At 42.2% G+C, this 12,598-nt stretch overlaps 1 protein-coding gene across 2 annotated transcripts in view; it reads left to right on the forward strand.

Annotated features, from left to right (window-relative positions):
- The window catches only part of DCP1A (decapping mRNA 1A), a 38,008-nt gene extending 27,965 nt beyond the window's left edge, over positions 1 to 10,043 (forward strand). Inside the window, exons 8-10 of one of the 2 annotated variants that reach the window (XM_081185256.1) lie at positions 210 to 264; positions 1,336 to 1,556; positions 5,356 to 10,043. In XM_081185256.1, the coding sequence (XP_081041382.1) occupies positions 210 to 264; positions 1,336 to 1,556; positions 5,356 to 5,436 (357 nt within the window). In that variant the 3' untranslated portion in view covers positions 5,437 to 10,043. Of the gene's footprint in view, positions 1 to 209; positions 276 to 1,335; positions 1,557 to 5,355 lie in introns of both variants that reach the window. The other variant, XM_081185255.1, reaches the window with a different exon arrangement.
- The last annotated feature ends 2,555 nt before the right edge of the window (positions 10,044 to 12,598 follow it).

A 12,598-nucleotide genomic window follows, 5' to 3' on the forward strand; every position in this document is an offset into this window, starting at 1 on the left:
CTGGAAGACCAAGTCTCACCTTTCCAAGCAAGCATGCGGTGAGGAGTAGTACAATTTTGGTTATGAACTTTTATAATAGGTTACCTTAGGTATCTTATTTAACAAATGAAGCAATAGCATGTGTATGTGTATGCATTTTTTAAAGGCGGAAATTTAAGAAGAATGCTGGATTGTTCAGATACTACGTATTTCTTTCTTTAAAATTGTAGGTTGCACAGCAAAGCAAGGAGCTTGAAACATTTTCACACCCCAAAGCTTTGTCAAAGTCAAGCCAAGTATGTATTTAAATCCTTGCATCACCAGAGTGTCTTTCCTTGTCTGGATTTGTGCAAAGGCCAATTCTCAACAAAACCTGGTTCCATCCAGGCTGACAACCCAATGTGTCTTGAATCCTGATCCCTATCCATTAATTAGGATGACCTAGTTCTCCTTTAGGGGACGCGGGTGGCACTGTGAGTTAAACCACAGAGCCTAGGACTAGCCGATCAGAAGGTCGTCGGTTTGAATCCCCGTGACGGGGTGAGCTCCCGTTGCTCGGTCCCTGCTCCTGCCAACCTAGCAGTTTGAAAGCACCTCAAAGTGCAAGTAGATACCGGCGGGAAGGTAAACGGCGTTTCCGTGCGCTGCTCTGGTTCGCCAGAAGTGGCTTAGTCATGCTGGCCACATGACCCGGAAGCTGTATGCCGGCTCCCTCGGCCAATAAAGCGAGATGAGCCTCAACCCCAGAGTCGGCCACGACTGGACCTAATGGTCAGGGGTCCCTTTACCTTTTAGTTCTCCTTTACTAGTATACTCCTTCTGGAGACCTCCAGGTCTTGCAAGAATTGAAATATGCCTAGCCAACAATCCTTTCCCTTGTAGCACATAAAACAATAATGCAATTGGCTGCTCTCTATAAAAGTGCCCAATTTTTCCAGAGCACATCTTTGTAATCTCTCATTTCTTTATAAGATCGAGTTTATATGCTGGTACAAATAGTCCAAGAAGGCATCAACAATTGTATTGCTATCCATATTAATGTAAATTGCTACAGAGTGGTTACTGTTAGCATCCATGGCTTTTGTGAGGCCCTTTCAACTTGAGCCGTTTCATTTCTGCCTGCAAGTCCCTGCAGCTTGTGTAATGTTGGAAGCGCCCAGGTCACATAAGAGCCAGTGAAGCAGCCGCTTCTTTTGCCGGTGTGCCAAGGAGCTACATCACTGGTTCCTGCTATTTTAACTGGGACTTCCAACAGTACCAGAAAGGTAATGTCAGAAGAGGCTTTAATATATCTAGATAGTTCTTTAAAAATGAGGGAAAAAATCACCCCCATCTCATTTGATTTCTTGTTTTTGCAGGTTGCTTCCCCACAGTTTGCTGCAGCTACAACCACAATGGCACCTTCAGTCCTCTTGTCACCTAGTGTGTTCCAACAGTCAGCTATGAAGTCCTCTGACATCGAAAACAAAGTTGGTTCCTCTTCTCCTCTCACTCTTGGCGCAGTAGATGTTCCAACATTACCTCCGACAGTTCTTACTAGATCTCAGCTTCAAGAAACCTTAATATATCTAATAAAGGTACAGTCAGTGACTCATTTGGACTCTTGATTCAGAATAAAGTGCTGATTATCAGTGGGCACCATAAAGAAGGTTAGGAGGAATAACACCGATAGGTGTGTTAGATCATTTAGCAATAAAAGCAGCAACTAGAGAACTGTTACCAGTATTTTAAGTGGTAATGATATTGATAAGCTTAAAAACATGAGAATTGTTAATTCAGTTAAATAACACAATTTATTATTAAGTATGCTAACTTAAGTGTCATCTACCAAGGACAACTCTCCAAGTACACTCGTTTTGAGTCCTCCCCACTTAGGGTCCATTTCATTGAACATCCATGGCAAACCCATAAGTACCAGAAAGGGTTACTTCTGGGTTTGGCGCTTGCGCAGAAGCACTAAATCACGCTTCTGCACATGTGCAGAGTGGCACTTTGTTGAAGGTCTCTTTTGTTGAACGTCCAGGGCTCCGGAACGGATCCCGGACGCAAAATGAGGTATGACTATAACTCTCTATCTAAGGATTTTGAGGCAAGAGGTATACGCTTCAGGACTGATTCAGAAATATTTGGCGTTCATATTTCTAAGCCAAATGATAACTGCTGAAAGGGAAAAGTGGATAATCGGGACCTCCCAAGTTGCAAATTTTGTTTTAAAAGTCTGCTGTGGCCATGGCACCTGAAATGTGTTGGGCATGTAGAGGATTCTGATTTTTGAACTGTCCAAATTGTTCACAATCAGAGGAAGAAATAAGCGCTGTCTGCATTTTAAAGAACTGCTCAACCTTCCCTTAGTTCACTTCTTTTGAGTGAATCTAATCTGTAAGTTCTAGGACTTGCCGATCGAAAGGTCGGTGGTTCGAATCCCCGCGGCGGGGTGCGCTCCTGTTGTTCAGTCCCAGCGCCTGCCAACCTAGCAGTTTGAAAGCACCCCCGGGTGCAAGTAGATAAATAGGGACCGCTTACTAGCGGGAAGGTAAATGGCGTTTCCGTGTGCGGCTCTGGCTCGCCAGAGCAGCGATGTCACGCTGGCCACGTGACCCGGAAGTGTCTCTGGACAGCGCTGGCCCCCGGCCTCTTGAGTGAGATGGGCACACAACCCTGGAGTCTGTCAAGACTGGCCCGTACAGGCAGGGGTACCTTTACCTTTACCTTTAATCTGTAAGTTCAGAAGGATGGGAAAAATAAAGATGGAAGATGTTTGACTTTATACATGAAAACCTTTAGCAAAATAGGTTACAAAGGTGTAGTTGGAGATTACAAATCAACCTGCTTTACCACAGGAGTTTGTTCATTAGAGGTTCCAAGTGGCTTTGCCATTCCCAGTTTATTCTGTTACGAAATATTTGAGAATTCATTGACGCTCGTATTTAGTCAGCAAAAGCACACTGCCTGACTTGAAAAATTGTTTTTTTTAGTTATGTATCGGCTTCAGCTGCAAGGCTGCTTTGTAAGTGTGCCAATAAATCTAGTGAATCACAAAGAGAGATCTTGCACCTAGGACAGGCTTACATTAAGAGGATTGTTTTGCCCTTTTTGTCATCACCAGGGTCACAAACCTTTGTGCTACATCAGGGCTCTCTAGTTCGTTCTATACTGATATCAGTAAGTCTTGCATACAGAGTACAGATCTAAAAATAACAGGACACAGAAATTAGTGTTTTGGTAATAGAATTGTTAGGAATAAAATGGGCCTGTACCCGGGTCACATAATCAGCTTTGTGGCCTCTGTTTTGTTTCTTTGTAGTTTTTTTTCTGCACAACCTGCTATTTCTTTTCCCCTGTCAGAACCGCAAGTGAAACAAAGAAACTTGCTGACTGTGAAGGGAGGGGAGAAGAGCCCCTTTGAACAGAGGTCAACTGTCAGCAATTTTACTTTGTAATTAAAATCATGCCGCACTTTCAGTGATCTTGAGAATGTGCTTTGTGTTGTCTTAAACCTTCACAAATGCCTTTTCTGACCTTTCATCTGCTCTCTGCTTTGTGTATATCCGACCTGGTTAACGGTTGATAATATTATTATTAAACTCCGCTTCCCTTCAGTGGAGGAGTATTAAAAAATAGTGCTACAATGTTCCATAAGCTATATGTGGATCCAAAATGCAGAGCACATCTGATTGTTACATTTATTATAACTAGAGTTCTTTAAGTGATGAATGAATAAAACAATTTAAAACACCAGTCCAAATAAAACACCAGTCAAATGACAGCACAGAATCCCTGTAAAACAAAACAGCTGGAGCAGAGGCTAAAAATCAAGTAATAAAACGGTAATAGAGAGCCACTACACAGCCTCACTAAAACCGTGTTCCAAGTTACCATTAAATGTAGATATAAATGAATTAATATATCTGATTCTTAAGAGAATAAGAGAGGATTTTTTTACTATGGAAAGATATTAAAATAGGTGAGAGGCGAGCCTTTCCTGGGAGGTGATTCCTCTGTTGGGGCCCTCACCCTTCTAAATGGCACTTTAGGTTCACATTCCCATTAGTATAAGGCCATAAACTACCGAATGGTCACATCTTTTATGTTTCGCTAATTTTCATGAATTTATTGGCTTAGAATTGCCCACCTAGTACACAAAGGTATCTTTTTTCAATGAAGAACCAGAAATAACTGACAGGATGTTTGTTGATAATGATGTATAATTTGAGATGCAAATTCACATGATGGGAACACTGAAAGTCCCAGGCCATGCATATAGGTAGATTTGTAGAGGCCTGGGCAATGATGATGCCAGCTCAGCTGGTCCATGGAAGTCAGGTAGTGAAAACGCCCTGCCTAACTCAACCCAGGCTATACCCAAAATGCAGAAAGAGACTAAATGGAAATGTATAGTGATCCAAACCTCAAGGCAGGTAAAATCCTACATATGCAGACGCTGACTTTTTATTTCATTCCTGTCTGGTTCTTAGTTATCATCCAAAACAAATGAGCCTTCTTGTCTTTAAGAGTGTGCTTGCTGTACACTCAGATTCTTCTTGTACAGTTGCATTCACTTATGCAGGTTTCCCTCATTAGCTTTCACTTTGAGACTTAACATGGATTTGTTAGTTCATAATACTCCCCTGTCACTAGTTTTCGTCACTTCTTTTTGTTTCTCTGTACTTCCGCATTCACTTTACCTTTTCTTATCTTAGTTGCTTTGCAAGCACCCTTCTAAAAGGTTTCAAGTAGTGTACCCTTGTAAATAAGATTGATCCGGCTTTAATGTAGAAAGAATTCGTTTTAAAATCCATACTGCTTCCTCAGGTTGAAAACAATCTAAACAGCCCAAATGAATTTTGATAGTGTTACCAAGTTACACTGGAATAGCCTTGAGCACTGAATTGGGCAGTTACATTTATCCCATAAGGTCAGGACAGAGATACCACTGTATATGCTCAGTGATATTTCTGAGCTATATATCATTGATAGTACAGTGCTACCTTGGGTTAAGTACTTAATTCGTTCCGGAGGTCCGTTCTTAACCTGAAACTGTTCTTAACCTGAAGCACCACTTTAGCTAATGGGGCCTCCTGCTGCCGCCACACCACCGGAGCATCATTTCTGTTCTCATCCTGAAGCAAAGTTCTTAACCCAAGGTACTATTTCTGGGTTAGCGGAGTCTGTAACCTGAAGCATATGTAACCTGAAGCGTATGTAACCCGAGGTACCACTGTATAGCTTTATTAAACTTCCTCCTTCATGCCTCCTACCCAACTCCTAAACTTACAGGTTTTGTTAATAGGTGTAGAATAATGAATTGGGTAGGAAAAAGTAATGAATTATTTCTGTCATTGGTTTAATTATGATTTCCCCCTCTCTTTCCTTCAGAACGATGCGAATTTTCTTAGTACGCTTCATGAAGTTTATTTACAAGTCTTGACCAAGAATACGGACAGCATCAAACTATAACTGAAGTAAATACGGTTCAACTTACCACCTAATTGTTTCAGAAACAATTATGCCTCTTCTGTGAAACTGTTAATATTTTTAAAGGTTGTTTTTACTTGAAGTTTTAAGTTTTGTTAAAGTAAGGAGACCTTGTCCCTTAAAAATGGATAACTAATGTTCTCAGAAGTGATCTAGGTTTCACTGTGACCAATCACCAGCAGGCTTTTATTTCTGTATGCGGAAAATGGTCTTCATGTTTAACAGCACATTATTTTTGAGTGGGTTTAGAGTAATATGAAAAACTGTTTTGATTTTTCTTCATCTGGTACATACATCTAAATAATTAGGGTGAATGTGGCCTAAGCCATCTTTGGCAGTTGAGTAAAGATAACAAGTTGTGAAGCTAACTTCTGATTTAAAGAGCCGTGGAAGGAATTCAGAATATCCTTTTAGGGTTTGGAAGGAAACAGTGGAAAGCATTTTAAAAATGCTAGGGTTTTTTTAGCCTTAGAGCTGGATGGACTCAGCATGGTATTGACCATCAAACTGACTCCCTTAATATGCAGTGCTGGCTTATGCATCCCTATGCTTTACTAAGGCAAAATGAAGGTGGATTATGAAATACCCCTTTAACAATACTTGCAGTGTTCTTATATTTTGTTAATGATACTATTTTCAAGCAAATAATTTTTAAACAGAAATGGATGGAACATCATTGTGGTCACCTTATTGTCCTTTCCAGGCTTAATGCAAATTTTGGAGGTTTGCCTGTAGCATAGATGGGAAGGAACCCAGAGAAGTGTGTATAATTTCGTTTTTGGTGTTTAAAAATGGGCACATAAACAACAAATGCAGTCTGCTCTTCTCCCCATATTTCCCCTCCATTTGCAGGTTTCTGTGAGTTCTCATAGAAGGTTAAGATTTCATTACCACTGTAAAGATCAAACCTCTTCCCAAAGGAAGTTGCTCTGATCTCCTTGTTGTTTTATATGCTGCTATCGGTCTCTCCTTGACTTGTATTTATTTCATTATGGCATGTGATAGTAGCTAGCAATACTCTAGTGTAACATAAATCTCAATATGTTCAAGCAATACTAATATTAAAGGATGGGGTGGTTTTTGTTTTTTAGTAGAAGGTCTTTGTTTTATATTGTGAAAGGTAATTTTGTTATCCTCTTAACCGATCAACACATACTGCTTATTTGCCGGAGCATTGCTGGAATGGAGGATCCATGTGTTACAATCAGTTTCCTGTGCAAGCCACTGAAATGAGTAGGGCTTGATAAAAAGCACAGCCAGGATCTTATAAAGGCCCCCTTCTTTTGGTAGAGTTTGCAGTGGAAAAGGTCCTGAATTAGAATGTACCTGTTGCTCTTAAAATTTAAATGTAACGATGATCCCTTCAAGGTGCAGATACTATCTGTAATTCATCTACCAAGCTTTAATTATGATTCCACCACAAATCAGTGTTTTGATATATAGCGTGTTGGATTTTAAAAAATCAAAATATGTACTTCATTTTGAGTGATTTTAAGTAGATGTTTTTATGTTTAGCAAAATATGCCTTTTGAGAGAACCTCTTCGGCCTTTGAACTCAGTGTTTCTAGTTGCGAACATAGTATTTTATATCAGATATATGTGCAGAATTCAGGGAAATATGTTAGTAGTGATATGCATATTCGACTAATGTTTTGGCTTTAATGGTAAAACTCAAATGCTTCTTTTCAGACTTTCTAGACCTTTTTTTTTTTAAGGAAACATGAGAGCTCTACTTAAATGCTGGACCTTTGATAGCACACCCATGTATGTGCACCAAGAAAAACATGCTTGCTTATTTAAACAGAATTATTCTGTATGAAGCTTTTTCCGGGGGGGCGGGGCAGGAATCAAGCCACTGCAGTACTCTTCAGTTTATTTTAAGTGGCTGCATTAACCATACCCCCTGAACCAAATTTATATAATGCTGTGTTTGTAGATAATAAAGACTCAAGATCAGTCCTTAATTATTGTGTATGGAAAGAAGAAAACCTTCTTAGCCATAAGCATAATATTGGAGGAATAACGATATTGAGCTGAACTTGGTCACAATGGTCAAAGTAAGCATTGTATCCAAATATCTGTGGAAATGAAATGGAAGTAGCCAGTGTGGTTCTCTCCAGATGTTGAACTGCAACTCCCTGACCACTGACCATACTGGGTCGGGCTGAGGGGAATAGTAATCCAACATCTGGGGGACACGTTGGCTACCCCGGCTATAAAGGGTTCCCTTATATTGAATGTACCATTACGGTTTTGTGACTTCAAGGGGTTAGTGAGAGAGAGTTTTGCTTCAGACAGCATCACTGTTTCAAAGAATATTTGTCCCAGTACACTTTGTCCTCCTGTTTACTATTTTGCATTATAATTCCCAGAAACCTCATCTGGTAGCTTGGCAGGTCAGAGTTCTCAACTGATAGAAGTATGTGCAGCATCAATAAATAGTTCTCTGCTTCCAAAGAGAGTTCCCTTAGCTAGAAGAAAGTTAAATCTTTTTTTTTTTCTGTCAGTAGATTTGCAATAACCTAGGATCTTACACACGTCGTTAACAACATTTGTGTATGTAGCAGGCTCAAGCTGGGAGGTCACAGACAAGCTAGGCAATACAAAGCAGCATTCTGCTTTTATTGCTTATTGTAGCATGAGAAGTTAACAAATGAAACAAAACAAAACATTTTAAGAATTGCTTTGAAAAACAAAACTCTGCTGCAAGGTAAAAATCACAGATGCTTACAAAATGCAGAAATTACTGGACAGCTTTAGCCTGATTACATATGGTCATATCCAACAGTAATCATACTCAGAGTAAACCTATTGAAATTGATGGAATTAAGTTCCTTAAGTTGAATGATTACAATAGGTCTGTTCTCAGTGCAATTTGGTCTTTTAATCTCTTATAGAAGTTTAGAGTTATAATGAAACATTTTATTCTTACCTGCATGCAACAGTAACAAGTACATAGCTAACCGACTTGGGCCATTCTTTTCAAGCTTACATTTTAGCAAGATATTATTTCCCACAAGCAAATGTATGATTTTAGACTGTCCTAAAATCAATATTCAGTATCTTAAGCATGTATTTTTTCGTTGCCTATATGCAGCATTTTATTAAAAATTGCTTAATATTTGTCCATCCAAAAGTGGCTTTAAAACAAGCAGCTTACTCAATAAGAACTCATTGCTGTTTTGTTCTGTTGCATTAACAATGTTTTGTTAAAAATGTGCCTAGCAACTCTGTATTTGTGACACACCCGGCAAAATGTAAACAGTCTGCTAAGAGCTAAGGCACAATATGACAGTATGACAAGTAAAAGCATGTCTTATTCTGACATGGGGTTGGATTCAACGTTTCTTCGATGAACAGAAAAGCTCATTCTGTGGAAGAGACAAATGTTGCTGAAGGAAAGGGGGAAGGTGATCTTGCAGATCCCCACTTCCTCCTTGCCCCCCCCCCATGCTGCTTCAGTTTTCTGGAAGGTTCCTCAGCCCTCCAGAGTAGTTTTGGTAGAAAGGAAGAGTTGGTGGAAACCGCTTCCACATTTCCATCTTCTGAGAGTGACATTTCACTCCCTGGAACTTTGGATCTAAGCCAGAGAGTATAATCATGTTTCAGGCATACTAAATGGTATCTCCCCCCCCCCCCCGTAGTTCTCTTTTGCTTGAATTTAGGGCATTCCACCAATGCCATGTTTAGGCACGGGTATAATTAGTGTGGAACTTTCCAGGAAATATATTTAATGTGGAGTGGTCTGACACAAAAACCCAGCCACCTCTTGTTGGCTTACATGAGTTGCTTCTTTAGCATATCTTTAAAAAGAGGAATGTGTGCAATATATATTTCACCTCAGTTTTGGACATCTTTCGTGAACATGTTAAAGGTGCAATATCTTCACTTTAAGTGGGAAACATTTGCAATAATATTCCCCCTGTGGTTTGTTTTTGTACCAATTTAACATTGTGGGCACATGGTGGTTCTCTGTTAAAAATGCACACTACACTCAGTGTTTGGGTTTAGCGCTTTAATTTGCACTCGCATGCATATCAAGAGTTTGAGGTGCTTCCAATCTTTTGGATTTTAAGTGATTACTATAGGAAAACAATGGGCATGGTCCTGTTCTACAGGCACAGCATTCACACCTGAATGATTCCCAGAGGATCAAAAGAGCCCTGTTTCCCCATTTTTTGTGGGCACATAGGAAGTACAAGAGACCGATAGGAAGAGGAATGGAACTTTTGTACGCGCGTCTCATTCATATTCGTAGTCCTTGACTGCTTGGTTGAAGTTATTCATCCTTCTACGCACATATATAGGTGGGGGTATTGGGAGCTGATATATATTGAACTTGTTGGAATCCTCTACATATTGGCGCTGCACCTGTGGTGGCCTGGATTGTGCCCACTAGCATTTGAGCAACTTTTAAAACTGTCACCATAATGCTTCATTAACATTTCAGTATATGGGTATGTAATTTGTGCCATCTTATTATACTGGCAAATATTAAGTTATTGCATAAATGTTTAAGAATAAGCATTTTTCATTGAAAATTTTGTATGTTTGCAGATATATTTTTGTAATAAAACTTCAAAGACAAATGTTCTGGTCTGTCCTGATATCTTCTTGGTGGCAGTTCACCTTTTGAAAAGGGAATCCAGCTTAGGAGAGCTGTTGAAAGCTTTTATGAAGGTTTGATAATTGGGTACCGTCTTCAAAAACCAGACACATCTGTACTTTAACACAAAAATGTGACTCTTGGGATTGTAGCCAACTAACATTGAGTAGACCCATTGAAATTAATGGATCTGAGTTAGTCGTACCCATTAACTTCAATGGAGGTACTGTATGTGGACTAACATTGAATGCAACCCTAGATTCTTGCATCTGTGTTCCCTTTCGTTTGCTTTAACACTTTAATATAAATCTTTAACATATGCTATACGAACATCTGATGCCACATTTACCCAGGGAATATACAATTATGAAATTGGGGGAAGAAGCTAAGGAGAAAACATCATTGGAGATGGTATAAGACATTCACCTGACAGGCTTAGCATCTTTAAAAAGCCAGGATGTCTTCTGAAATTAACTGTTTCATTCAAGCTGATGAAGATGTAACCTGAATACAAGCATCCCCCAACTTACGTGCGTTATACTTGTACATGACCGCACATATGCACAGCGCTGAGAAATACCATAATGGCCTGAATATAAGCCACACCTTTAAAATTGGAGAGGGCGGGAAGGAAAAATACCCAAATATAAGCCGCTCCATTCCTTGCTGCTCCTGGCTGCGTACTGGGGGGGGGAGGGGGGGAGCCGTGCTGCATTGCTGGCAGCCTTTCCCCTTCCTTCCTCACTCCCTTCCTGACCTTGGGGACTACGCATGAGGCAGGCACTGCTTTGCTGCACTCTTGGCACTGCTGCGCTCCTGGCTGCATACCGTAAGGTCACGAATATAAGCCACACTTTAACTTTTCATGGTCAGAATTTGGGGGGAAAGAGGGTTATATTCAGGCCAATACGGTAAGTAAATGGAACCATACCCTCCCTGGAGCCTAAAGAGGATGTCAGTGAGGGCAGAGGAAGTCCAAAAGAGGCTCAGTGAGGCTTTGTTTAGGCCACTTAGCCTCCCCACCGAACAAGCTGATGCACGGGGTAGCACAGCAGCTGGCGCTTTTCCACGCGGCATCCAGCCAGCCCCAGAGCTTCAACTCCAAACTCTTATTTTGGTCTGGAGTGGAGAGAGAGCAGAAGATAGAGCTGAAGAGCAGGGGGGAATAGGCATCTAGAGGGTGCTCTCCACTTTATGCGATTCCACTTATGTGCACGGGGCCCCTGAACAACCCCTACGTAATACTCCTGGACTCAGCCCTGAGCATGGATGCCCACGTCTCTACAGTGGCTAGGAGTGCACAGTTAAGGCTAGTGCACCAGCTGCATTCGTTCCTTGAGATGTATTTGGCCACAGTGACACATGCACCTTGGTTACATCCCATTTGGATCACCATAACACACTTTACATGGGGCTGCCTTTGAAAAGTGCTCAGAAACTTCAACTGGTCCAAAGAGCTGCAGCCAGATTGTTGACCGGGTCTGGTTATAGGCAGCATTAACAGCTCCGCTGGTCTGTTTCATGGCATAAGTCAAAGTGCTAGTTATAATGCTCTCTGGGTCCAAGCTATCTGAAAGACCATATTCCTTCTTATGAACCTGCCCATGTTCTGAGATCTTCAGAGGAGGCCCTTTTCTCAGTCCTGCCACCCTCACAGGCACACTTGGTAGGGACACAAGAGAGGGCCTTCTCAGCGACTTCTCCCAGCTTTGGAACCCCCAAGCAGGATTCCAGGGGTTTCCAGGCGCTCACCCAGTGTTTCCATTGGGAAAACTGAGGCGCAGTGGAGGCTAATCTATTTAAGAAATATGGTTCATTTTACACCTAAAGTCTTCAATGGAGGGAGTGCAGAACGCTTTTTTCACTCAGAACTCGTCTCAGGTGGGCCTCATTGCCATTCTAAGAGAACTTGGGAGGCGTTCCTGGTGACTTCCAGCGCCTCTTTTTCAAGAAAAATAGCACAGAGTGTCTCTCAATTTTTGAGCGTCCCCCCCCCCCCAACCGACCAGTTTGCTCCGCTTTAAAGCCAAGCAACATCGCAAGCACAGAATGCCATGACAACGCGGGGCTGGGGGAAACCTGCGGGCCCTCCAGGTGTTCTTGGACTCCAATTCCCAGCATCCCTCACCATTGGCCGTGCTGGCTGCGGGTGATGGGAGCCGGAGTCCAACAGCACCTGGAGGGCCGGATAGAAAGCAAGCCCTGCGCCCTACGCGGGCTGAGTTGCACCCTGGGCTTTTCCACTTGGCCGCTGCGCAAATGGCGCTCAGCCGCGCCCTGCTCCCGTTGCGCGCGGAGCGAGAGGGAAGAGGACGCGGCTGTTTTCTGCGCCTCAGCCGCGCCTCTCTTCCTCGGGAGGGGAGCGGCTGGCCTTCGCAGGCGGGCGGGAGAGCTCAGTCCGCAGGCAGCGCGCTGCTGGGGAGGCGGGGGCTTTTCGGCCAGGCAGGCAGGCAGGACTCCGCCCGCGCGCCGCTGGCAGAGGTGGCCCCGGCGCCTGGCCCCTCCTCGCCCGGCCGAGCAGCTCCGCCTCTCCTGCCT

Source organism: Podarcis bocagei (assembly GCF_964188305.1).
Source record: "Podarcis bocagei genome assembly, chromosome: 2".
Lineage (NCBI taxonomy): Eukaryota > Metazoa > Chordata > Lepidosauria > Squamata > Lacertidae > Podarcis > Podarcis bocagei.